Below are 27,264 nucleotides of genomic sequence, written 5' to 3' on the forward strand. Positions count from 1 at the left end.
GTTGTGTTTTTATCTTGTTTTGTATTATACTGATTTTATGTAAGCTGCCTTCTGTACCTTTTGTAAAAAGGTGGGGTGTATAAATCAGTAACAACTTAGTATTGAAGGACCAATGAAGTTAGCCCTGCAAGAATCTTTCATGGCTGCCTGGTCAGTCAGTATGGGACCACAGCAATAGGGGAGAGGGTTTAACCCCTTCCCCATCACCATTTTCCCAATTAAAATCACCCCCTGAAGCTGCCTTTTAAAAGAACATAGATTGCTACCTGTAGAATACCAGTACATTTTTCTTTACTGGGATCACAGAAAGGGGCAAACAGCAGCTTTAGGGAAGGATTTTACTTGGGTAAATAGTGCAAGGGCCAGACATAACACACAACCAAGGATGTCGCCAAAATAGAGAGCTAAATCCAACATTCCATGGGCCGACTTCCACACGCGTAACAGGAATTCCCCTTCCCTTCCTCCTCCCTAGACCCTCTGGAGCAGATCTGGGGAGAAGGGGAAATTCAGTCCACCAGCAGACACCATTGGATACAAGCCATAGTGTGTGTCCATACCCTATTGTAATAGACACACTATTGTAATATGTAATTCGTGCGTAATAGTGTGTCTATTACACTATTGCCTCTTTTCTCATTACACAGAACTTCACTTCCCTTCTGTGGCACCTAGCCTGCCCATTCCATAGCAGCTAATTGTAAGGAAGAAGGTGAACAGAGATGGCCGCACATAATACAGTACATAATTTCATCCCCTCAGCACTTTGCAGAGACAGCCCGTTGAAATTAAAGCAGTCATGACTCACATATGTCCCACTGATTTCAGTGGACCTACTTTAAGTATGACCAAGTCTGGATCCAACCCACTTTTCCAGGCATTAGTATACCAGCCATGAGCACCCATAGATGTGTGTTGGCTGTGTTCTAGTTTACACTCGGTTCGTGTGGATCAATAGTGAGGCCCAAAAGCCTTGGTCTGTATAATGGGCTGTGCCAATTTCATTTCCCTTCTTAAAAACAGGAAATAAATGAGCCATGGTGCCCTTCCCACTCTCCAATGGCAAAGTAGAATATATAGTCCTTTTGAAAGTAGGTAGAAAGCACAAAGCAGCACGGCTGTTCCACCAAAACAAGGCTATTCTCCACCCGTGCATTTGGTCTAGCTAGCCTAGACCAGTATTGTCTATTGACAATAGGAAAACCCTCTTCCCCAGCAATCCTGGGAATTGTAGTTCCGTGAAGGGGGGACTAGTGAGCTTTTTATTCTTTTTCTTTTTAATTCGTTCAGTCGCTTCCGACTCTTCGTGACTTCATGGACCAGCCCACGCCAGAGCTTCCTGTCGGCCATCGCCACCCCCAGCTCCCCCAAGGTTGAGTCCGCCACCTCCAGAATATCCTCCATCCATCTTGCCCTTGGTCGACCCCTCTTCCTTTTGCCTTCCACTTTCCCTAGCATCAGCATCTTCTGCAGGGTATCCTGTCTTCTCATTATGTGGCCAAAGTACTTCAGTTTTGCCTGTAATATCATTCCCTCAAGTGAGCTCTAGCAGGTAATTATTAGAACCCTTTAGGGCAGCCTTCCCCAACCTGGTGTACTCCAGGTATTTTGAAGGACAACTCCCAGCATTCCTGACCATCGTCCATGTGGTTCAATGGGAACTGAAGTCCAAAACATCTGGAGGGCACCAGGTTGGGGACGGCTGCTTTAAGGGATGCCATAATAATTAAAGTGGTATAAGACTGACACATATTTGCACTGTAACTAGGGCCTGAGTGGTGACAGCTCCAGGTCTCAGGAATAGATCTTGTCTATCATTGTTGGCTTTAACCTGGAACTTTCTGCATAAAAAGCCATAGCCCCTCTCCAATACATTCCTCCCATGCTTCTCTTTTTCTGGGGATGGCAAAGACACCGTGCCATTAATGTAAATGCTGAGAAACTTACAGGAGAGTCATGCAAAGGGGCAAAATGCTGCTGGGATGCTCTTCGCTAGCAGGGCAGCCCCACCACTCATAATGTTGTAGTTTAAACAAAGAGTCTTGTTGCACCTTAAAAAACAAACAACATTCATTCAGCATTTTATTTTGCCTCCAGCAATGCCACCTACTGGCCAGTAAGTAGTAAGAGGTATAATTTTGGAAATCTGATAAATCAAATGTAAAAAACAAAAACCCTTGAATCACGACATTTCTCCATTTTAGCTGCTGTTGTTGCACATGACCAGGCCTCAGAGTTGGGTGACTTGTGCAGGGGGTCCTTATATAATTTATTCTGGAAGAAATGTATAGGCATCCTGGGCTTGATCAAAGACAGTAGTCACTTAAAGCATCCCTCAAGGCTATCTGGAAGCCATGCCACAGGTAGGAAGCTTTTCTCAAGATCTCAAATATCTGGATGCTGCAAGTACCTTACTCAATGGTGACTGAATGGCACTCTGCACATTTTCCTCTTCAAGTGCCGAGAAAACTGTACTAAGTAATGCATGGGAAAGGGAGACTTGCTCAAGGGCTTCAGCCGGCTTCAACAGCAGATTCAAAGAACCACTAAGCGCCTATTAAAAGACATAGCACAGAACATGGAAACTGGATCATGTAAACCTGTGTTGTAGAACTGATCCTGTGTTCAGTGTTTATCACTGGGGGATACAGATAAAGCCCTGTTAGCCATTTATTTGTCTGTGAGTCACAGAGATCCAAATACAGCTACATAAAGATAAAAACAATTGTTTAACTTCAATCAGCATTTATCACAAAAATGTGCCATTTTCAGGAATGTACCTAGATATTCATATTCAGGTGTTGTAGCCAGTTTTTCAGTAGTTGGGTGCCAGGGATCAGGTCTGCCCCAAAGCCACATTCTTTCATCTAGAAACTCTGTCCCTCATGTTAGTTGTATAGAGATTGACTAATTACGATGGCCTAATGCTCACAAACAGCAGACGTGGCGGAAGAACCTGTGACCTCCACCTGCAGTATGGCACGATATAGTCCAGACACGTATTTTACCACTTCATCTGTTCTTAGTCAGAACTAGGTTGGAGAAATCAATCATTCTAAGAAGTACTTATGTATACTCTGTCCTGACACTGAACAGGAGGCTGAGCTGATACATTTTGTGGCTGAGTTCTGGTAAAGCTGAATGTCAAGTAGTAGAGTCCAAGATAAATGTAAATATTAATAACTCACTTATTTCCTGTGTTATTTTTCCATGCCTGTATTTTTTTTCCAGAGTTCAAAGAATACATCCTGTCATCGAAAGACCACCATCTTCGAATTCATATCGTTACAGATGACAGCTCCTAGATAGTTCGATAATAAGATTAAGATTTCTAGTCTATTAAATTATTATTAAGATTTCTAGTCTATTAAATTATTATTATTATTATTTAGTTCATTTCTGTCCCACTCAATAGCCAAAGCTCTCTGGGCAGTTCACAACAATTCACAAAATCACAAACCACTGATACAAGATAATAAAATACAGCATAACAATTTAAAACAATTTAAACAGCTAAGAACGATTTCAATAAAACACTAGACCTGTTAAAGATAGCTGACGTAAATGCTCCATCCTATGCCATTAAATGCCTGGGAGTAGAGGGCACTCTTAAACTGGCACCAAAAAGACAGTGTTGGCACTAGGTGGGCCTCAGTGGGGGGATCATTCCATAATCAGAGGACCACCACTGAGAAGGCCTGTTTTGCCAGGGCCTGCCAACACTTGCCAAATGCGTTATCCTGCTGACCACACCAAGTGTTCTGCCAGGGGGCAGAGGTTTTTTGAATTCAAATAAGGCCATGAACACACCACATTGATTCCTTTCCGAGATTTTATTCAGGGAAGAACATGGAAAAGGGCAGACAGAATACAGAGCACTTACACCCACTCAGGCACTGGGGATCTCAACACAGTAACAAGTGAACTCCAGAGCCAGTCAGCCACGGTGCATAGCCTGTTCTTTACCTACAGAGAAGTTTATACTTTTGCACTCTCGGCTTTTTATACCATTCTAGCCCATGCAACTATCTAGTCATCTCCCACACCTGTGCATTGGCAAACTACCTAACAACTACTTGTCTATTAGGTTACATACATTATTCATGGGTTATGTGTTATCACATCAAAGTCATATACATTCTTGATGGGTGATCTGCTACCACCCCCTACAGCTGGTATCGTTGATTACCTTATCTGTGCACCTGGCCAGAACGTCCTCCCTTAATATTCTCATGGGAATATTAAAGGCACAGGGGCCTCACAGAGGGGGAATTCAAGCCTAAGATTCAGCCATGGGGGAACCATCATTATACACCACTACATCTCCTCAAGACTGCAATATTCTTCCAGTAGGCCTGCCACTACAAGGCCCTCTCCTTTGTTGCCACCTTCCAAGCCTCCCTTGGAGGTGGCACTTGGAGGAAGGCCTCAGATGTTGATCATAGTGTCCAGGTGGGTTCAGGTTGGGAGAGGTGCTCTGTCAGGTATTGTGGTCCCGAGCCGTGTAAGGCTTTATAGGTTAAAACCAGCACCTTGAATCAGCCTCAGAAACACACAGGCAGCCAATGCTAGTAGTCCAGAATTGGTGTTATATGCTCAGACCTTCTGGCCCCAGTTATTAATCTGGCTGCTGCATTTTCTACAAGCTGCAGCTTCTGAAAAGTCTTCAAGGGCACATAGAGTGCATTGCAGTAATCTAACATGGAGGTTACCAGAGCATAGATTACTGAAACCAGGTTATCCCTGTCCAGATAGGGGGATAGCTGGGCCACCAGCCGAAGCTGGTAGAAGGCACCCCATGCCACGGAGACCACCTGAGCCTCAAGTGACAGCGGTGGCTCCAGGAGAACCCCCATGCTTCGAACCTGCTCCTTCAAGGGGGGTGTAATTCACATTCTAAGCCCATTTTCCTGGTCGCACGGTATATTCTGTCTCCCCACAACGCACACTCCAATTAGTATCAATGGTTTACCTTAGCAGCAATGTAACTATTTTACATGTGTAAGCTGAGGGAGAAAAAAATGCTATAATTGTATTAATAAGGGATAGAAACAGATGTGCATGCCTTTTACCTAAATTCTCCATGTAATTTCAGCTGGACAAAATAAACATGACTCCCTGTGCTGTACCGCAGTACTGTACTATTGTATAACCACAGTAACATACCACTGTGCCCCTTTAGCAGTATGTAGTAGTGCAGCATGAGAAAGGCAGGCACAGGACTGTCTATGCCACAGCAAGTGTATGAGCCCTTCTGCTCCTGTCTAGCCATGACATAAACCCATGGCTGACCATGCCAGAGGTGAATTGGCTCACATAAACCTGCTGTACTGTTGAGTGGAGCATGGGTGGGAGGGTGCTGTTTGCACTCATGCCCTGCTTGTGGGTTCCTGGTTGACAGCTGGTTGACCACTGTGTGAACAGAATGCTGGACTAGATGGTTTCTTGGTTTGATCCAGCAAGGCTCTTCTTATGTTCTTATGTGTTAACTGGTAAAATGACAATGGACAAATATATCCTGGTGTAAGCAGCTGGCAAATTTTCAAGATAGGCAGAATGGAAAATCAGTTATACCTATAGAAAGGAACATTATTTATAAGTGAAAATGCTTTGATGCACTTCAGGAAAACAGGAGCCATATCAAAAAAGATTTACCGCTTATGGCACATAAAAAATGATGCACTGATCATCAGGGGGCATAGTTCATTGCAACTGCTGAAGAACCCTTTAAGCTAGGGTCCTGTTAGAGAAAATGCAATCTCCTAATCTGTGCTTTGTTTACATGCACATATGAAGCATGAATGATTGAACTGCTTCATCAAATGATTGACACCATCATCAAATGGTTGACACCAGTTGTCAATCCATTTGCTACTTGACGTGTTTCAAAGCATCTTCATTCAAAAAGAAAAAAAAAACTTCTGGCACCCCATTCATCTTTTCACTGATGAAGAATTCTGTATAACCACAAAACTTGCACACGCTTACACCAACAGAACTTGATAATAAAGTCATCACTTTGTAGTTATTCTCTCGCACTTACATTTTTTTCAAAGAAAAGCCAGTTGGGAAATACAAGATGAACAATGACAAAAGTTTTTAAAACAGTAACATTTAGATAGAAAACTAACATTCCTCATTTTATTTGGTTGTGTTTTCTATCTAAATATTTGTCTCAACACACTTCAGTACACTTGAAATTATCTAATTACAAGATTATTTAATGGAAGGATTCAAAATGGAACTCTTTAAAGCAATTGGATAAATCCTTTCTTGTAAAATTCAATTATTATTTTTAATGGATCACTACTGACTTTGAGAGTAATTTTTTAAAAATGCACAATCCTATTGCGTGTCTACTCAGAAGTAAATTCCACTGATTTCAAAGGAGCTTTCTTCCAGGTAAGCGTACGGAGGATTGCAGCCTCAGCGCCATATGTAGCCCTTTGTTGTTGTTCAGTCGTTCAGTCGTGTCCGACTCTTCGTGACCCCATGGACCATAGCACGCCAGGCCTTCCTGTCCTGCACACTCTCCCGGAGTGTGCTCAAGTCCATATTCATTGCATCCGTGATGCTATCTAGCCATCTCATCCTCTGCCGTCCCCTTCTCCTTTTGCCTTCAGTCTTTCCCAGCATCAGGGTCTTTTCCAGGGAATATGTAGCCCTACCCTAAAATAAATAATAAAAAAAAATACATGAAATAGTGGCATTGATTTCAATGGCACGTCTGCTTATATGCGGAAATTAGTTCCATTGGTTGTTGCTTTTTTTTAGTCGCAAGGAGATTTTATTTATTTATTGCATTTATACCCCGCCTTTTTTCCTCTTGCAAGGAACCCAAGGCGGCTTACATTCTCCTCCTCCTCTCCATTTTATGGATTGCAAAGGTAAATTATAAAACGGACATCTGTTTTGTGATTTGACAAAACTCCGTTTTAGAAGGGGGCGGTGAGAGTCTGTTCTAATCACTGAGCACGCGGGAGACGAGCGCTCCCCCCGCCTTCCCTCCCCGCTGCTTTAATTCCACCCGGCCAGCCGGGCTCTGATAGCGGAAGTGAGCCGGCGACTCTGCAGGCAGAGAGGCGCGCGCATGTAAAGCCAAACTCCTTCTCCCCAAGTATGGGGAAGTATGCGCCTCTGAGTCGTATAGCGATTGTACAGAGAATCCAACAGGTGGCTCCGTGGCGCAATGGATAGCGCATTGGACTTCTAGAGGGTGAAGAGATTCAAAGGTTCCGGGTTCGAGTCCCGGCGGAGTCGCGGGTAGAATTTTTTTTTTCTCTTCCTTCCTTCCTTTCTCTCTCTCTCTTTTTTAAAGTACTTCCTGTATTACTCCAGGGTAAAAATTTGCTGAGCCGGGAAAAAGAACCGCTCGGGAAGGCCACCGAGCACAACTCGGGCCCTTTCGCTTACAACGCCGGCTGTAGCCCTTCCCCTCAGGAGGAGCTCTGCCTAGGGAGGCGCTCGAGTCTGAGGGGCGGGCAGGAGGAATGATACGAAGAAGATACTACCTCAGCCTTCAAGGGAGATCCCGGTGCTGCTTAACACGCGCGCACAGAAATCCTGGCCGCCTGCAGTAGCGTTGTGGTCTGTGGGACATATTCCCGATCGAGGGCGGCTCTTGACAATCCGTGATGTCACCTTAAGTAAAGGGCCGCTGACTGACACCCGTAAGAGCTAGGCGCCGAAGAACACATGACACAAAAAATGGATGCCCCCTGCGGGCAGCCCAGGCCGAGGACGATTGCTGCTGCATCTCTGCTTGCACTGGCGCAGGCAAGGATGGTATGCTCAGCCAGAAGCCGTACAGGCGGGTCTGGACTGGGCAGAACGAAGCATCCCCTCAGGTGCGTGGGGCAGCTTACACAGCCCGCAGCTCCTCCTCAGCCTTTCTTTGGGACGCCAGAAACCTTCCGAAGGTTCTCTAATAAAGTACTTTCTATACTGCCTTATGCACAAAGCTGAAATGCAAAGCAGGGGTAGCAGCAATAGCCCGTGTGTATGCAAAGCGCTTGAGGCGTACACGCAGCGGGATAAACGGTGTGGCATTTCTTGGTGGGAGAGTTCGGTGGCCTTATCCTGGTTTGAATTCCCACCCCAGGTCATTTCAGTCAGGCGCTTGGCTAGATGAAGATGTACACTTTGCTATGGCCTCTGGTTTATTGCTGACAGAATCAAAACTGATGCTGCATGCACCACCACCGCAAAATGGAGCCTACTATGTCAATATTCCACCTGCTACTAAATCTGTTATCTTTTTGATGGGATGCATTCAGACATAATGTATGTGTAGCAGTTACATCTTTTCATTTTTGCTCTAAATAGGTCCAGGGACCCCAATCTGGATCTTAAAAGCCCACCCACTATGCTAAGGACCCAATATGGATTTGGGGCCTCTCTACTTTGTTGTTGTTCAGTCGTGTCCGACTCTTCGTGACCCCATGGACCATAGCACACCAGGCCTTCCTGTCCTCCACTCTCTCCCGGAGCATGCTCAAGTTCATATTCATTGCATCGGTGATGCTATCTAGCCATCTCATCCTCTGTCATCCCCTTCTCCTTTTGCCTTCAGTCATTCCCAGCATCAGGGTCTTTTCCAGAGAGTTTTCTCTTCGCATTAGGGGGCCAAAATATTGGAGCTTCAGCTTCAGTATCTGTCCATCCAATGAGCAGTCAGGGTTGATTTCCTTTAGGATTTGACTGATTTGACCTCCTTGCTGTCCAGGGGACTCGTAAGAGTCATCTCCAGCACCACAGTTCGAAAGCATCAATTCTTCGCTGCTCAGCCTTCCTTATAGTCCAGCTCTCACAGCCATACGTTGCTACTGGGAAAACCATAGCTTTGATTATACGAACCTTTGTCGGCAAGGTGATGTCTCTGCTTCTTACTATGCTGTCTAGCTTTGCCATAGCTTTCCTGCCAAGGAGCAAGTGTCTTTTAATTTCATGGCTACAGTCACCGTCTGCGGTGATCTTGGAGCCCAAGAAAATAAAATCTGTCACTGCTTCCATTTCTTCCCCTTCTATATGCCAGGAAGTGATGGGGCCAGATGCCATGATCTTAGTTTTTTTTAATGTTGAGTTTCAGACCAGCTTTTGCACTCTCCACTTTCACCCTCAACAAGAGGCTCTTTAGATCCTGTTTGCTTTCTGCCATTAGGGTGGTATCGTCTGTGTATCTGAGGTTGTTGATAATTCTCCCGGCAATCTTAATTCTGACCTGTGATTCATCCAACCCAGCATTTCTCATGATGTACTCTGCATATAAGTTAAATAAGCAGGGCGACAATATACAGCCTTGTCATATTGGTTCAATTTTGAACCAATCGGTTGTTCCATGTCCGCTTCTTACTGTTGCTTCTTGACCCTCGTACAGGTTTCTCAGGAGACAGGTAAGGTGGTCTGGTACTCCCATCTCTTGAAGAATTTGCCAGTTTGTTGTGATCCACACAATCAAAGGCTTTAGCGTAGTCAATGAAGCAGAAATAGACGTTTTTCTGGAATTCTCTTGCTTTCTCCATGATGCAGCGAATGTTGGCGATTTGATCTCTAGTTCCTCTGCCTCTTTGAAACCTAGCTTGTACTTCCGGTAGTTCTCAGTTCGCATGCTGCTGAAGCCTAGCTTGTAGGATTTTGAGCATAACCTTGCTGGCATGTGAAATGGGCGCAATTGTATGGTAGTTCGAACACTCTTTGGCATTGCCCTTTGGAAGTGGAATGTAAACTGACCTTTTCCAGTCTTGCGGCCACTGTTGAGTGTTCGAAATTTGTTGGCATATTGAGTGCAGCACTTTAACAGCATCATCTTTTAGGATTTTAAATAGCTCAGCTGGAATACTGTCATCTCTGCTAGCTTTGTTGTTAGTTTGTCCATTTTAGTTCACGGATTCCCAAGATGTCGATGTTCAATCTTGCCATCTCATGTTTGACCACCTGCAGCTTACCTTGATTCATTGATCTGACATTCCAGGTCCCTAAACAATATTGTTCTTTACAGCATCGGATTTTCTTTTCACCGCCAGACACATCCACAGCTGAGTGTCCTTTCGGCTTTGGCCCAGCCGCTTCACTCTTTCTGGTGCTACTTGGAAATTCCTTCTGCTCTTCCCCAGTAGTATATTGGACACCTTCCGACCTGAGGGGCTCATCTTCCGGCGTCATATCTTTTAGCCTTGTGATACGTTCCATGGGGTTTTCTTGGCAAGAATACTGCAGTGGGTTGCCATTTCCTTCTCCAGTGGACCACATTTTGTCAGAACTCTCCGCCATGACCTGTCTGTCTTAGGTGGCCCTGCACGGCATAGCTTATGGCTTCACTGAGTTACGCAAGCCCCTTCGCCACAACAAGGCAGTGATCCATGAAGGGGGCCTCTCTACTTACTCTAGTGTAAACATTTTTAAAAGACATAGCCACTAGATACACATTTAAAGTAATGCTTATTTTGGCCCCAGGAAGCAGAGGTGAGAGAAGAAACTACACTTCCCTCCATCTACCCTTCTCTTCTGCCAATCGGAGCATATGAAGTGAAGTGTGGAAGCGTTACTCTCATTGGACAACACTTGCTATACATTGGAAAGATGTAGGTAAAGCAGGCCAGGGATCTCCCTTCCCCACAGGAAGAATACTCGAGCCCTCTGTGAGCCGATTGCTGACCCTACCTAGGATGTGTCAGGCAGGTGGAGGAAAGAGGCAACAAAAGTTAAATCAGCAGTTCAACCCCCCCTTCCCCTTTTTTAAATTAAAACAAAACAAAACTGTTGAGCTTGATGGAGTTCATTCCAGCACCAAACAGGGCCAAATTATCCAGCATATTCTGCAATGCTGTCCAGGAGAGAGGAATTCATAGTAAGAATTTCCACGAAGCACAGTAATTGTCACCTTTGTACAACAGACTCTCTGAAAACAGACAGGATAAAGTGCTTGTCTGTGTAAGCATTCCATGCGTGCCGGCTCACATGTAAACACCCATGCAAATTGGTCCATTTGCATGTAAAGTTAGCTCACTAGCAGCACACCCAGTTAGGAAAGTTGTGGGCAGGGAAGTAAAGCTCTTCTCTAACAGCATTCACCTGACACTGCCATACCTAGGTCACCCCTCTTCAAAGAGCCACCAAGAAGGGAAGAAAAACTCCTTCAGTGGGATTTTGGTTCAAGCAGACAAGGCAAAGCTGTGAACAATTTCAATGAAAAAGCGGGGAAATAGAGATGGCTTGCAGTAGAGCCATCATATTTTCCTTCAGAGGAGTGATAAAGGGTCTATTACATGGGAAAGCTCAGACTGCTGCCCATCTAGTGCTAAACTCTCCCTAAGACCATAGAATATAAGAAGACCAAAGACCTATCTAGTTCCATATCCTGTTACTTACAGTGGTCAACTAGATTGCCTCTGGGGAGTCCAAAAGCAGGACAAAGCAACAAGAGCCCTCTCCTGCTGCTCTGCAGCAACTAATATTCAGAGGCATAATGCTTCTTATCCTGAAAGTACCATCTAGTCATCATGACAGGATAACGCAGATGTGGGGTCTGAGCCCCAATATAATACACAACTCCTTTGAACCCAGTTTTCAGCACCATCAGAAACCTATTTCACAGCAATCCTGGCTGCTAGTAAGAAAATGTGTTCATTTTTTTTTAAGTGGGACGGATAGGGCAACTTGGCAGGCTCCAAGAAAAGTGTCCAGGACCACGTTGCCTACCCCTGCCCTAGAAAGAATTTTTAGGATTGCATCCTGAACATTTGCTTTCCACTGTTTACAAATGTAGATACAGCAAAGTGTGAAATGTCACTATTAGGGCAGGACAAAATAAGAATATTTGGTATTCCCAATTGCATATGATTCAATTAGCAGGCAAAGAATTGAAAGGGACATCTCCCTCATCAGGTAAGCTTTCAAGCCAACACCATTTTTCAGTCTAAAATGGAACAGGCAAGACAGCTGAGATGTGTTCAAAGAAACCTCTCAGAGACCTGGTTTACGTGTCATGGCTGTTTCCTGGGTTGTTTAATCCAGGAATTGGTGGGCCAAGTGGAATTGAGTGAGCACACTGCCTCTTGCCCATTCGCCACTTCCTCTTTCAGTTAACAAACCAGGAAAAAGCATGGGCAGTTGTTGGGTTAACCCTGGGTTGTTTAACCCAGTCCTCCAGCTTTACACATCTTGAAACAACCCAGGAATGGGGCATTCCTGCATTGTTAATTGAAAATGGGAGTGGGTGGGAACCAGCACACTTGCTTGCTCCAGTGTGCTCAAACAACCTAAGGTTAACAAATAAATAAAACAATCCATAGATTGTTTGATCATGCGAACCAGGTCTCTGTGTGTACCACCTACTGAAGCAAAAACCACAGCTGGCTTACTCTCAGTTATACACATCTAAATTCAAGACTAAGGGTGCAATTCTATGCATGTTTAAACAGAAAAAAAGTCCTACAGCTCCCAGCATTCCCCAGCCATGCTGGGAAATGTAGGATGCTTTTCTGTCTAAACATGCATAGGATTGCCCCCTAAAAATAATTTAACTGGCTGCAACATGCTACTGTTCATAACTACATGAAACAATATTTTTCCCTTTTGGTGTGTGTGCTCAAAGTACTAATTAACTTGCCAGCTAGAGAACAGAATTCCCAGTTTCTTTAAGTTGACCTGAGCCGTTCCCTTTTGAGCTGAAGAGAGTTATGTGAACTGAAAGCTTCTTTAATGTGCCTCCATCTTTAGCCATTTCTAAATACTACATTAAAAGAGAATATACATTAATGTTAACATACATGTTTGCAGAATTTATTTTACTGCATGGCATCATGTTAATTAGTTTTTTTTTTCCAGCAGTTACCTTCACAATAACAAAATGAAGTTTATAAATTTCATAAATAAATAGTATACATTAAAGTAATCTGATTGTGAATTTTTAAAAAGTTTTAATGGGCAAGTATACAGAGGCTTTACACTTTTCTATGACAGCCATATCCCAAAGGTTGAGTTTTATGAGGCTTTTAGGTTAAATTAAAAATTGCCATTTTAATTTAATTTACATTGATCCATACATATTCAGAGCTCTTATTTTGCACAGGATTATTTTTTCTCTCTGAAGCTGAATTCCATGCTCTTTAGTGGATACTTTTATCAGTACTTAGTATATTCATTTTCACTTCCAAATACTTTTGGAAAACCAGAACCAGCCTTGTCCTTTTCTTGCTGATGTCAAATCTCAGCCCAGCACTTGTGCAAAACACAGGAATTCAGTATTAAAAATTAAGTCCAATCTTCTTTGTTTCAAAACCTATTTGCGAAATTTCTTCTTCTTCCGATTTTTCTTGCCTGCTGCCAGGGCTGCCTTTTCAGCAATGATGTCCTGGTATTTTCTTTTATTATATCTGAAGAAGAGAAATAATTTGATGAAGTATTATACACCAAAAACAGAATCCAGAAAAATCACCATGGACAAAATAATTACTTTTACAGATTTACAGTAAAATCAATTTACATTAATAACAGTGATGATTATTGGCCATGATAGGTAAATGGAACCACCATATTCAATGATAGTATTTGTGAGTACCAGAAGCAGAGAACAAGGTTCAGGGGAGTGCTTTTGCCTCGTGCTCTCCTTGTGACCTTCCTGAAGGCACTGGCAGAAATAGGAGGCTGAACTAGATGGACACTTAGCATGAACCAACAAGGCCATTGTTACTAATTATTAAGAACAAGAGCATCTATATGGGGAGAACAAATAAGAGACAGACGTTTGGCACACTTGTTGAAATACTGTTGAGAATATAACTAGCTCGAAAAAAAACCCTAGAAGAAAAGTAGGGAATGCTCTTACAGCAGAGAGCTTGATTTTGTTTTAAGGTATTCACCGACAGCTGCATCACTCATTGCTACTCCTAAATTGCACTACATTAAAAAAAAATAGCATTAACTTGTCAATTTTTCATAAATTTCAGTTAAACGCTGAATGGACAACACCGAAGTCATCATCATGCATATCCCAACTATGCAAATGCATAATGGAATATCGATATTGTATCTCCCCCGCCCCCCTGCCCCCCGCAACATAGAAATACCACAAAACAGAAGAAATAATGCAATATCTAACCAGACAAGCCAGAAACTAAGAAGCTGCCTTATACTGTGTCAGACCCTTGGTCCATCTAGCCCAGTATTGTGAACACTGACTGGCAGCAGCTCTACAGGGATTCAAGCAGGAGTTTTCCCTGGCCTACCTGGAGATGTCAGGGACTGAACCAGGGACCTCCTGCATGCAAAGCAGGTGCTCTACCACTGAGCCACCGCCCCTCCCCAATGTCTTCTACATATCATATGAATTGTGAAATGTAATTCTTGCTAACACAAACAAATGAGGTATCTTTGATCTATCAGGGTTTTCTACTCTTCCTGCTTCCATTAATATGCATCTTGCTCCCCCACTTTCTTTATAAATTTTTTTCAAAGCAATTACAAAATTACTAATGTACATCAAAACAATAAATTTTAAAGAAACAATCCCAAAATTACTAAAAACAGTCTCATATAATAACACCAAGAGCAGATTAAAACAATTCTGTTCAAAGGCAGACAGATAAGCACATTTACACCACATTAAGGGCGCAATCCTATCAAGATAGGCAGCTGCCTCGAAACTCGGAGGTGACCACCTATCCTAAGCAAGGCAGGAGAGGCACGGGGGGGATTGTTCCCTCTGCGCCTCTCCTGCTCTGCTATTTTCTGCTAGACAGCCGTTTTCAACTGTCTAGCTGTGGGGGGCCGACCGGGAGAGGAGGCTGCATGTATGACACCCAGGATGTGTTGTACACCCAGCTCTGCTCTCCCCGCCCTGGAATGCCTCCAGCCCTGCCCCCTTTCAGACGCTCCGTGCTCCTCTTCCAAGCATGGAGGACAGGGCTTCTCTGCACTGCTTTCGAGGCAGCGTGGATGTGGGGGGAGGTGGGTGCTCTGAGGTCAGCTACCAGAAAACAGCATATCCTATGGCCCTCTAGACAGTGTCTAGTGGCCATAGGATTACTCCCTAAGGGTACAATCCTATGCATGTTTAGACAGAAAAAAGTCCTACAACACCCAACATTCCCCAGCCAGCCACAGGATTGTGCCTTAAAAGGTCCTAGCAGCACATCTGAAGCCTAAAAGAGAAGCAGCCAACTGCAACTCTTAAGAGAGACAGTTCCATAATCTGGACACTCCAACAGAAAAGGCCTGGTCTTGCATCCCAAGCAACTGTGCTTCTGAAACTGTTGCAACAAATAGCAGGGTCTCAGATACTGAATGCGGGGGGCAGGGGATACACACGACAGGATCATATGGGAACAAGGTGATCTTTTGAATATCCTTAGTAACATCTTTTACATTGCTACAATGCTTGTATTAAGTTTTCAAGTGAAATTAAATATAAATACCTTCTAAACTCAGAATCTGCTAGAAGTTCTTCCACAATGTTTTTCTTCCTCTCTTTCTTGGGAATTCGAGCATGATAGAAGTCTACTGGAGAATCCACAACAGTTCCAACCTGAGAAAAGAACATTCAAGATAAACTTGATTACTACATATATTTGAAGGACTACTTAAATATAAAGAGTAGTAAGTAGAGTTATACAGGGTGAAAAAGGAGCAGCAAAGCTTAGTATACCAATATATACCAATATATACCAATAGCGAACTTGGTATGCCCATACTTAAACCCGGCAAATATTTCCAAAAACGTAATGCTTTGTTTCATAAATTATGTGTGTGTGTGTGTGTGGGGGGGGGGTGTCCTTTCCACCAAGAATATCTTTGAAAAGGATGCAACTTCCAATTAATGAAGGTTCGGTTTTCCGGATCTAGCTATGTACCATTGGGCCTATTTGCTGACTCGTACTGAATTTTGGTCTTTTCCACTCAGATTAGATTTTCCACCTTGGTTAGTATTGGAATCTTCTTGTCTGGAGCCTCTCTTTAAATGGATGGCATTAGGTTCTCGGCATATTAAGAGCTCCTCCCACAATTTTGGCAGTTAGAGAAGGGTGGCATATAATGCCACGTCATTTACAGTTTGTACCATTTTACCATGCTAAATTGACTTTATGGGGAAATCCAGATTTAAGAATTGGAAAAAAATGTTTTTATGGTGGACCTGGACAAATAAAATGATTTTTACCCTGGATCAATTAGTGGGGGTTGATGATGAGTTCTTGTTATTCTCAACTTTGCGAGATCAATTTGATTTGCCTGGTACAGCGGAATGGCAGTACTTGCAACTGAAACATTTGCTGGTATCTAAATTCGGTCCTGCTGCTTTTACTGCTTGAGTCTCCTTCACTACAGGAAATACTCATTGAAGCTGATCAGAAATATAGGCCTACGACTCATGTTTATAAATATTTATTACTAACGAATAAATATGATACAAGGGGTTTACAGCCCGAACAGAACAGGGCATTGGAATGTCCTATTTTGTTTAATCAATGGACTGCCATTTTGGCATCTGTATCGGACACCTTAACAGATCTTCGGTTACGTCTCATTCAGAAAAAACTTTTGTTTCGGGTCTACTGGACACCACAATGTCTTTTTAATAAAGGTTTGTCAAATTCGGCTAATGCAGTCAATGCTTCTCTTATTCATGTTTTCGAAATGCCCAATGGTTGCCTCCTTTTGGAAGGACGTTATTTTGTATTGGAAAGTTCTTTAGTATTTACTGATGTAAATGTTCTTTTAAATTACTTACCTGCTTATTGGAATGTAACACATGGTCAGCGTAAATGGATTTTTTATGCCCTTTTGGTTGTTAAAAAACTGATACTACAAAACTGGATGGATAAAAGCTCACCACCCATAATGCAATGGACTGAAGACTTAACAATGCTAGCAACATTTGAAAGAGTGGTATATAGGCGTAACTTGCCAATGGACTTTTATGTGGATATTTGGTCTGCTTTTACTGAAGTTTATGTGTAACCAATATTCCCCACCGCCTTTTTTTAGAATATTGTAATAATTCAAAACTGAAGGTTTTAGACTATTATACTTTTTTCTCTCTGGTTTTATGTTTTTTCCCCCCTTTGTTTTGTTTGTTGAAATTTAAAATAAAAACATTGAAAAAAAATAGCAAACTTATTCTCTGAGTGCCTATCGTTAAGGAAGCCAAAACAGCATCATCTCTACACAAGAGGGAGGTATCAGCAGACTTGGGAGAACCCCAAGATTTACAGAACTACAAAAACACGAGCACTCTGTAGCACAACATTTTGTTTCAAGCCCCTCTTGTGTACTATAATATCAGACGCAATTCCTAAATATATACAACACAGTGAAGAACTTATAAAAACACCAGAAAAGGTTTTAATATAACAGAAATGGAAACATAAGACAGTTGTTTTCAGTTTCATCTTATGTGGAGATTCATAAAATCAGCACACCATCAAACCTGCTAATGGTGCACTGGACTCAAGTCCAAATGAAATCAGTGAGCCTTCACTATGCTTACCTGTGCTCTGGACTGTAGCCATTGGCTACAATGCAAAAAGAAAGACAATGCAAAAGAGAAAGACGGACACAGACGTTTTTGAAGACGAAAGGTTACTTTTTCAAGCAGTAACCATACAGCAAATAAACACAGAAACTGGGCCTTAGGAACATGCAGTTATGTTTCAAAGTCAGCAGGCAGAAGCTTTACACCGGGCAAGTGGAATGCAAGTATGAATAATTAAAAGATATATACTAGACTGCAAAGAGTTCAGATCTTCGAAAATGCAAGTAGCCTTTCATAGCTAATATGAAACAGAAACACAAACCCCATTTCTGAAGGAAAGTAAATTAACGTCAGTATGCTCCAAAGTATACTTAGGTTTTATTAAGTAACTCCAACAGCGTGGTAAAGGAGACACCTACCTACACAATGATAAATAGCTTCTCACTTTCTTACCTGAAAGTATTTGGGGAGACCTTCTCTATCATTCTTTTTATAAAATCGTTTAGGATCTATAGCTGACCTCATTTTCAAAGCCTTAAGGTCATTTTTTAATTCTTCCGTCATTTCTGGAGCTTTCATACCAAACCAGCCATCCCCTGTAGTTTTCGCTCTCTCTGCCTGTATTGGAAGCATCAAGAAATAGTATTTCAGAACTTGTCAATTTGCTATCAAAATGATTGTATTTTATGCAGTAAAGCCAATTGACTGAGAGCTGTAAGCAAGCTTTGCGATCTGGCATTAAAATCTGGATATACAGTTATCCTAACCTTTGCAGCTTTACACTAAGATAGTTTTCAAAGTACTCAAAATATTTTCATCATATTTAAACAGGTTTCAAAGAACACTATCAACTGTAACTGCCTAAACCAGCATTATTAATTTCACCTGAGGTTGCCTTGCAAGGCCTTGATATCATGCTAATTTGAAAGTCAAAAAAGAGGTACAATCAATACAGCACTGGGAAAGAGCTTTTCATTTTCTCTAACAATTATTTGGACAGTAAGTACTGCTGCCTTACTTGCATGAAAACGGATAGAAGGGATGCCTAGGGTTGTGTGCTGCTGCCATTTTGAGTATACAACCTCTGATTGGAGGTTGCTCCACGACATGTGAACCTGGTCACTATGGGTTAATTATGGGCTGTCTAATTAGTTGTTAGGTTAACTTTGGGTTGTTTAACCCATGATTAATCTATAGTGTCCAGGTTTGCACATCATGGAGCAATCTCCAAACAGGCTGATTGGAAACTGCATACTCAAAATGGTGGTGGCACATGCCAGGCACGTACCGCAGTAAACAGCTGATAATTTGCTGCTGTGATGTGCAAATAGGCCCTATATTGCCAATACATGTCAACCCTTCCCCAAGCATGCTAGCCAAATGCTCCATCCTCCAGCTCCTTTCCCCCAAACCCCCATCCTCCCTTTCCACCTTTTTGCTCCCTGCTAAGCCATTGCCTCCTAGTCTTTCAGGTTTCCCCACATCCCTCCTAAAGCCCCAGAGCCAGGCAGTCTCTTCCACAGCCGTAATCTCTAAGAAGCCTCCTTCTCCTGGCATCTGAGTGCTTCTCAGTCTCCTTCACATGCTACTCTCTGGTCTCAGAGGTTAACGTTGTGAGAAAAGTGTGTTGATGATTCAGTATTGTAGTCATCACATCCAGCCACATGAGCTGCATTTAATGAGCACATGATTTAGTCCCATTTTGTAGGCATTTTTCTCAAGGGCTCAAATGTACTTTAAAGACGTATATGCCAGTATTAGCAACCCTCTACATATTTCAAATAGCATATTTTACACCAAGTTTCCTTTCAAAGAAGCTCAGGACAACATATATAGCATCACCCTATTTTATACTCAACAACCCTGTGAGGCAGATTAAACTCAGAGAGTGAAGATATGTACATGGATTTTAAGACAGACCTATTCTTGTAGCACTGAGCATGACCAATATGGCTTAGTGGCACTTCACTTACCCTACGTTGTTTCTTTAACTGGTGGACTGATTCTCTTAAGGGTGGAATACATTCTTTTTTTTCAAAGTCTGGAGTTATAATGCTCTTCTGCAAAAGCTATAAAGAGATAATGGATAAAAAATAGTATAACTACTACACAGTGCTATGCAGACAACACACACAAGGTATGCTAAGAGATTTGGTAAGAAAAGAGTTACAATAAAAATATGTAAAACTTATGTAAAACCTGAATAAGCTCAGGACAGTTACTGCTGAGAATTTCAACACTACTTGCAGACCCCAATCAACAGTTGACAGTTAAGCTGAGAGAGCAGCATTAAAGGAAACAGTTTGGAAAGTGCAGACACTGTGGAAGTTCTTCTCGGACAAAGGCAGAGGGCTTTAGGGATTCCTTCAGCTCAACGGAGAGCTGTACAAATCCTTAACAGGTCTCAGTGGCTGACTGTCTTGTAATGTGTGAAATCAACTAATAGAACATGATTGTTTTGACACACTGCAGACAATGTAAATAGAATGTGATCATATGTAAAAGGTAATCCTACGGAAACAAGATATGACAAGAGCATATTGGTCTCCTACACTGTACTTCTTGAAGAGTCTGATTGCCTGTGAACATGAGAAGCTAAACAAAGGTAATTGGTTGTAGCTCTAATATGACCAATATAAAACAGTTCTCATGAAAACTATTGCTGTTGCACTGATGAGTTTCACTCTGAAGGTTTTCATCAAGGCTTCCTTTTCATTTAGTTACATCCTTAAAGCAGACTTGCCAGAATGGTAGCTTCTCTCATCACTGACAAGAACCAATCAACAAACCATTTTGACCCATCAGAATGCTTGGTGCATAGTACTCAAGTAGTCCTGGAATAATCCACTGCAAGCTCAAATGGCTTGCAAACATATGCTGATCTAAGCAGATGGCGCGACTTGTATGTCTGTAATAGCCCTGCAGCCATCTGTGTCCATGGTTTGCTATTCAGGTGACTTCTTGTTTCATCCTGATTACAAGGTGCACCATGAACACAGTCGTCCCTATTCTGACATGCCAAAATGGCAGCACAAATAGAGCCTGATGTGAAAAGAGGAGCTAAGTGCATGGATGACTAATCAGATGAGTGTTCCATAAACATGGTTAGGTATATACTTTAGAAGACAGGTGAAAAGTATTGGGGGTTTTAAGTCACTATCAATCTAGATTAAGCAGCAAGTTTACATAAATGCAGTGAATTCTGGCTAAATGTGAAACTCTGGTTCTTGGTCATAATCATGTTGCTTTCTAAATAGTTCATATATTTACAATGGCACTTTTGTGGTTTCCTATTCATCCCAGATTTCAGTTTAATGGTGGTCTTTTGGTAGTTTACCTCATCTTTCTTTTTCTCCTTTAGTGGCACAACTCCTTGAGAGCCAGGCTTCTGCTTTCCTGCATCAAAACTAATATATAAGCCTCCAAGCTGCTTAACATTCAGACCGGGATCAATGCTGCTTGAAAGTGATAAGCTAGAAGAGAAAGAATGGGTTACTTAAAGGTATCAATGCACTATCAAATTAGCATGCTTGCCACCATCTGTCAAAAGCACATTGCAGACCTTCCAAAGTTGTGTGTGTGAGCGCATGTACATACCGCCCCCACCATAGGAACCGAAACATGCAAACAGCTCTTTAACTCTCCCTATCCAGTGTAAACAGCAACACAGGTTTTAACAGAGTCTTCACCTCCTTATCCACCGCCAACCACACACTCCTAAGACAAAAAGCTCTTACAAAGCAGCCAAAATACATAAGGAGAGCCCCCAGTCTGCCAACCGCCTGTCCCTGGCCTACAGGAGATCTTCAGGGCCATCAACAGCTTCTTGTCCCACTCCATAGCAACTATTCCCTGGCACAAACTCAAGAACTCACATCCTCAGACTGATGTCTTCCCTTCCATTGATTCACTTTGACCTTGCAAAAAAGAAGTCATTTCCCCCCCCAATACAAATCTCTAACAGGATTACGTAACATATATCATGACTATGTTCCTTGAGAGAACTTACATTTCATTCTTTGCATTTAATAAACCTTCAGCCTCATCTATGAACTCCTCCTCCTCATCTTCCAACTCTGAGGATTCCTCACTTTGTTCATCAGCCATGGTATCCTCCTCCTCTAAATAGTATGCTTTCCTGGGGTCCAAGCCAGGAGTTTTATCAATGACAAATAGTTCTTCACCTTGCGATTTGCCCAAGGCCGACACCTTTTCATTACTGTTATCTGCACAACTAGCAGTCATTTCCATTTTATTCATGTCTTCCAAATTACTGTTTTCAGATTCGTCAGTTTCATCACTTGAAAGAAGCGACACAGTGAAACATTTGTCATGCCCTGTTGTTCTGGTTGCACTTGAAGAGGATTCAGCCACCGGCTCCTCTGGACTTCCATCACTGTCTATACTTGCAACAGAAACTCTGCTTTCATTATCACTGCTTTCAATAGTTTGTGATGGGATAATATCATTTTGTGGGCTGCCTACTTCAGATGGCTCATCTACATCTATCATTTCTTCCACATGCTGCAAACAGCTTTGTGTAACTTTTCTAGTATCCAGCTTCGGGGATTCCGCACTGCTTTTGTTTTTACTAGGGGTTGTCTGTCTTGGGGACATATTAGATTGATCAGGGTTTCTGTGACCATATGGACCCACATCTGTACTCTTTATAGGTGACTGGTTTTCTGTTACTTTTATGGATTTTTCTAAGGATTGATTGCACACTTCCTCTGGGCTTTCTACTATTTCATATACATCAGCTGATATTCGTTTTGTATCTGATTCCCTTACATCTTTGTCGCTTCCTGCCTTTAGCTCCACATTACCCACAGCTTCATAATTGTTATCCTCTGGCCTCTCTTTCTTAGGTGACTTTTTGACACATTCCCTCACCAGTTTTTTAGGGCTGCTTGAGGAAGCCTGTTTTGGATTATTGCTGCCAACAGATTTGGAATGGCACTTTGTTTTACAAGGGCTCAATGGCTCAAAATCAGATTTTGTGGGTTGTTCAGAGTCAGAGATTACTATTGTCTGAGACACAGCTGCACACTCAGGCAATTTTGCATCATCCACCACAACTTCACCTCTTCTTTCAGACTGTGATGATGTTTCTGCCTGCAACTTCAGTCGCATGCTCCTCGTCATTCGTTGAAACTGAACAGATGGTTCTGAGGAAATACCCGAGCACCATGATTCTGCGTCAGAGACCTCTTCAGTTTGGGCTTCACACACTGGTGATACATTGGTCTTGACTTGCCGACTTCTAGCCATTCTGGCAACACTCGGAGTCCTCGCTCCTGAAACAGTGGAAGAACATGATTCTGCTTCAGATACGACATCATCATCTTGACATTTGCTTCCTTCGTTTGGAAGAGCTTTCTTGCTTTGCCTGTTTTTAGCTGGAATCTCTGGCTGACAAGGAACTACAATTTGCCGCCTTCTTGTTATTCTTATAAACGAAGGTGTCTGAAGACCAGACACAGAGGAACAATTTGATTCTGCTTCAGAGATATCTCCATCAGCTTGCAATTCAGCAACCGGGTCTGCTAAATACACAGCTTTACTCTTATTCAGAGTTTTTTGTTCCTCCAGAGGCTCTTCCATATCCAATTTTGTTTCAGATTTCTCCATTTTCTCAAACTGAGATTCAGGAATGGCATTTGCATGGGAATTCACTTTACTTCTGCTCCTTGTTGTCCTAACAGATGTGCTGCCTTCCACTGAAGTCTGCAGTGAGAAATGACAAAAATGTCAGTTAACATACAAAAGTAATTGCCACAGAGAAATGAAAAGCCACATGAGAAACTCTACTCTCAAATTCTGAAGCACTGCGGCTTTTTGTTCAATTAACTATTGTAATAATGAGGCAATGTTACATCAGTCTGCTCAGTAGTCCAACTTTTTGGCTTCAGTTTGCCTATAAAAACATTTATAACTGTAAGCACCATCAGCTTTTGGCACACTGCCAGTTTCTGAAAGAACCTTGCTTCCTAAAATTGGTACTTCTGGTCACAGGGCACTAAGAATAAGTTTAACTTGCTTTTATTAAAAAAACTATCATATTTTGTTATTTAAAGGCTGCAATCCTATAAACACTTACCTGAGAAAAAGTCCAGTTGAACTCAGTGGGGCTCACTTCTGAGCAGACATGCATAGGAATGCACTATCAAACACTTATTCTACAGGCATTTATTAAATTGATCAAAGCAAGTTATTCTGAAGTTTCTTTCGGTAATACCAATGGACATTTCAAGATTCCCTGAGGGCCTAGAAACATCAGTTCTGAGAGAGGGAATAGGTTGCGAGTTGGATCTCTGAACAAGAGTGAAAATTACAGCAAATGTTTAAGCAAATAGCCAAAAGCAGGTTAACAGAAACACATTGTAAAGTACTGTAACCCCAAATTTCCCTCCCAGCAACCCCTTATGTAAGAACTATGGGACCTGAGTACAAACAGTCATGGGATGGTAGAGGGGGAAGAATGCCAGGGCCCCAAGATAGAGTGAGAGGCCTCCAGCCTACATGTTTCCTGAGAGAAGGTAGGGGAAAAACAGTGAACAACTTATTAGAATATTGTTTGATTATACTCCCCATGGAGACAAATTTATCATTCAGTTCTTTACAGATTTTGTATCCTTCCATTTTGCTAATATGTATTTTATTAATATGTGTATATTCAGTATCATGTAGTAATGGTCTGTTGATTCTAAATAAAGATTGATTGAACTTATTAGAATAGGAGGAAAAAACAAGAACAGGGAGGGAGGAAGAGGGAAGGAAACAAGAGGAATAACTCAGATGGGCATACAACTTTATGGAACGTTTCTGAACAACAAAATAGAAGGGGATAGGGACAAATAACGGAGTGAGCCACAGGTGAATGATTAATTTCTTAGGCCTGCCGCCGGCTACACAGTGGTGGGCTGGGATGTAGCTGAAGGCTTCTGTTTCTGTCACTCCCTTGGCTATGAAGCTGATGCTGGATGATCACTGCATGAGGGCAGAAGGGAGTTGCTGCTCTTTCCTCCACTGTCTTCCATGGATGGTTGTTTTTACTTGCTCTCTCAAGTCTGCAGTCTCTTTAGCCTCTTTCCTCCCTGAATCCCTTCAAACAATTATCTTCAGAGCTCTCTCCCAGTCTTCTCTGATCAAACCCTTCACTCCCTAACAGCAGCTCCCAAGGCCCCCAAAGGGATGTGCTCCTGGCATCCCAGAGGGGGTTACACTGCACAAGATTACACTACTATAAACAAACAGAATTAGACTTCTATTTCCAGGGTTTTCTTATCTCAGGAACTATCTGCATGCTGGAAAATAGATGGGGATAGTACCCCTGAAGTCTCTGACGTTTATCACCAGCTAAGTCCACATTATATGTTTCTAGCAGGTAATTCAAAGGGTGCTGGCACTCAATGAAACATGCTGCACTGCAGGAATTTCTAAAAAGCAGAGATTTTGATAGATAATTCAGTGATTAACCCGAAATGGTTTAATTTAATGCAATATGACTCCCCTGTAGAGTGGTGATTACTTACATGTCTGCTCAGGAGCTTTACTCACCATCAGTACGAGTCGTTAGTGAAAAACCAAAAAGTATCATTACGTTGCATGGCTGCGCTATTTCTGCTGATGCCATGATTCCCCTAGATTGTCTTCATTATGGGGCACAGTGCAGAAGTGCCACGCAGCTTGCAGTAATTGGGCCAGAGCATTAAAACCTCCTCTCCACACACATACTGCAGCCATACTGCAGTGGTCTAGCTGAGCAGTTCTGAACAAAAGATGCTGCTACACATACCTCACAAACTACACATACCTCACAAACGTGCCAATGAAACTGACAAGGAAGGATGAATCAGCTCTAGCACAAAAAGCCACTGGTGGGGAATGTGATGCTGGCAGCAACTCCACCATTTTCGACTTCAGAGAAGCCAGAGCCGGAGGCTCGGAGGGCAGAATAGCTGCCCATCATATGAAGGCGTACAGGAATAAGGAAACCCGGGCGAGCCGAGCCCCGTGTCCATCGCAGGCCGCCGCCGCAGCCTTCTCCCAAAGGAAAGCGCCAAGGCAGGCACCCAGGATGGTAAAGAGCACGTGGCAGCGGCCCCGGGCTCACCGTCATCGGGAGGGCTGGAACGATGCCTCGCAGGCTCGCTCTCGCCCCCACCGCCGCCGGGGCTCCATGCAGAGATCCAGGCGAGCTCCAAGGCGACGCTCAGCGCACGCCCCTCTTCGCCAGCCACTCGACTCCACCCCAGCGCACGTACAGAGGGCTACGTTCAGTGTTAACCCGACTTGGAGTAGAGGCACTGCAAAGCAGGGGACTTAAGTCCCGTTCATTTCCATGGGTCGGCTCTACGCAGGGCCAACATTGGATGCAACCCAGATGCTGCTGCGGGCGCTCCAGGGTGGTCGGCGGCGTGGCGGAGAAGGGGCTCTGCCCTTCGCCCTGGAGCGGGCTCGGATGGGCGGACACAGAGAACCGCTCCGGCGGGCTCGCCGCCACCCTCCGCTCCGCCTTCGCCTCTCTCACCTCGGCTCCCGCAGGGGGGTCGCCGCTCCCCGCCTCCGACTCGCTCCGCCGCGTTGCTCGCCTGGTGGCCACCATCTTCCTGGTGTCGGGGACGCATGCAGAGGAAGCCGCTTTCTCGCCGCTTCCAGGTCGCTGCGCCCTTCCTAAGTGTTCCGGCCGGAAACTTCCTGCTCCCTCGGTGGTTCCTGCCAGGGAAACTGGGGTAGGCAACCTGGTGCCCTCCAGAGATCTCGGACTACAACACCCATGAACCCCAGCCAGCAAAGCCAATGGTCGGGGATTATGGGAGCTGTAAACCAAAACATCTGGAGGCCTCCCGGTTGCCTATCCCTGAGCTAGGCTCCCCCCCCCCCCCGCTTGCAGGCGGGAGGCAGCCGCTCAAGCAGGGAAACAGGCCCAGAGATCAGATGGCGGGATTATTGCTATTATTTTTAAGGGAAACGCTCTTCAAAAACAACGAGCAGCCCATTTTGTCAGTTTCAAGAAAGGCAGGACTTCCCCTATCTGCGCTGTGACCCCCAAAAGTTGTTTGGATGAGTGAGGGCTACTCTTACTCTCCACACACTTCTAGGCTTCGCTTTTCTCTCCCTCTCTCAGGCCGTCCAGACGTTACTTTTTAAAAGTTCGTTTGTTTGTGTATAAAGTAACACGAGAACTGGATGCACGGAAGATCACAGCAGTTTAGAAAGGGAGGGGGAGCCTTTTTTTTCTAACCATAGCAGTAGCTACTGCAAGCATCCTTGGGTCCCCACCTCACCTGAGCAGATTAGTGCCTTGAGCAGTTCTTTGCACATAGTGGTCTGCTGCAGTAAGGTGATGCTCAGAGAGACACAAACACAGAGCAAAACACCCATCCATTCCACACCAAAGCAAACCAACCAGCTAATACATTATGCACCCACACCAAGATAAAAACATGCAAAACACACACAGCACAGGCAAAACACAGGGCTCTTTCTCACCCCATCCCCTCTAGCCATCAAGGTCACTCCCTACTACCTCAGCTTACTTTTTCTTTTCTCTGGGCAGCTGGGCATACTTCAAAATGAAGCACTAAATTGCAGCCACTCATTTGTGTTTTCTAAGAATCTCCCTGAGCCTAGAGGCATTCTTGGAAATGAAGATAGCACTGGAGGCTGGGGTTTGTTTGTTTTTTTGCATCACACCATCCTCAGCCTAAAAATCTAAAAATGAATGAACAAGAGTATGAACAATAAATTGATGGTATACTTTGCCCTACAAGAGTGAAAACTAATTCAGTGTT

General features: G+C 43.3%; 1 protein-coding gene and 1 non-coding gene across 4 annotated transcripts; one reads left to right on the forward strand and one right to left on the reverse strand.

The window, feature by feature from the left end:
- Positions 1-7,175: 7,175 nt before the first annotated feature.
- Positions 7,176-7,260, forward strand: TRNAR-UCU (transfer RNA arginine (anticodon UCU)). The gene is given in 2 exon segments: positions 7,176-7,212; positions 7,225-7,260. It is a non-coding gene; the product is annotated as a tRNA-Arg (tRNA).
- Positions 7,261-12,894: 5,634 nt separating this feature from the next.
- On the reverse strand, positions 12,895-26,117 carry DNTTIP2 (deoxynucleotidyltransferase terminal interacting protein 2). Of its 3 annotated transcripts, none has more exons than XM_084851809.1 (7): positions 26,001-26,117; positions 21,477-23,194; positions 20,805-20,940; positions 19,441-19,536; positions 17,921-18,085; positions 15,414-15,523; positions 12,895-13,373 (listed from the first exon to the last, which is right to left on the reverse strand). In XM_084851809.1, the coding sequence occupies exons 1-7, from the start codon at positions 26,073-26,075 to the stop codon at positions 13,280-13,282; spliced, it is 2,394 nt and encodes a 797-aa protein (XP_084707935.1). In that variant the 5' UTR covers positions 26,076-26,117; the 3' UTR covers positions 12,895-13,279. The 3 variants fall into 3 exon arrangements, with proteins under 3 accessions (XP_084707935.1, XP_084707938.1, XP_084707936.1); XM_084851812.1 differs by lacking the exon at positions 26,001-26,117 and adding an exon at positions 25,284-25,728; XM_084851810.1 differs by lacking the exon at positions 26,001-26,117 and adding an exon at positions 23,568-23,715.
- Between the last annotated feature and the right edge of the window lie 1,147 nt (positions 26,118-27,264).

Source organism: Heloderma suspectum, chromosome 4, assembly GCF_057233095.1.
Source record: "Heloderma suspectum isolate Gila_16-S chromosome 4, 16-S_ref, whole genome shotgun sequence".
In the NCBI taxonomy this organism is placed as follows: domain Eukaryota; kingdom Metazoa; phylum Chordata; class Lepidosauria; order Squamata; family Helodermatidae; genus Heloderma; species Heloderma suspectum.

What these genes read in the sequence shown, in the direction of transcription:
- DNTTIP2 (XM_084851809.1), bottom strand. Translation starts at nt 26,075, where the DNA reads ATGGTGGCCACCAGGCGAGCAACGCGGCGGAGCGAGTCGGAGGCGGGG. An exon ending in TTAAATGCAAAGAATGAAAT is followed by an intron (nt 20,941 to 21,476) that starts GTAAGTTCTCTC and finishes TTTCTCTTCTAG; the next exon opens with CTTATCACTTTCAAGCAGCA. An exon ending in AGGAGAAAAAGAAAGATGAG is followed by an intron (nt 19,537 to 20,804) that starts GTAAACTACCAA and finishes ATCTCTTTATAG; the next exon opens with CTTTTGCAGAAGAGCATTAT.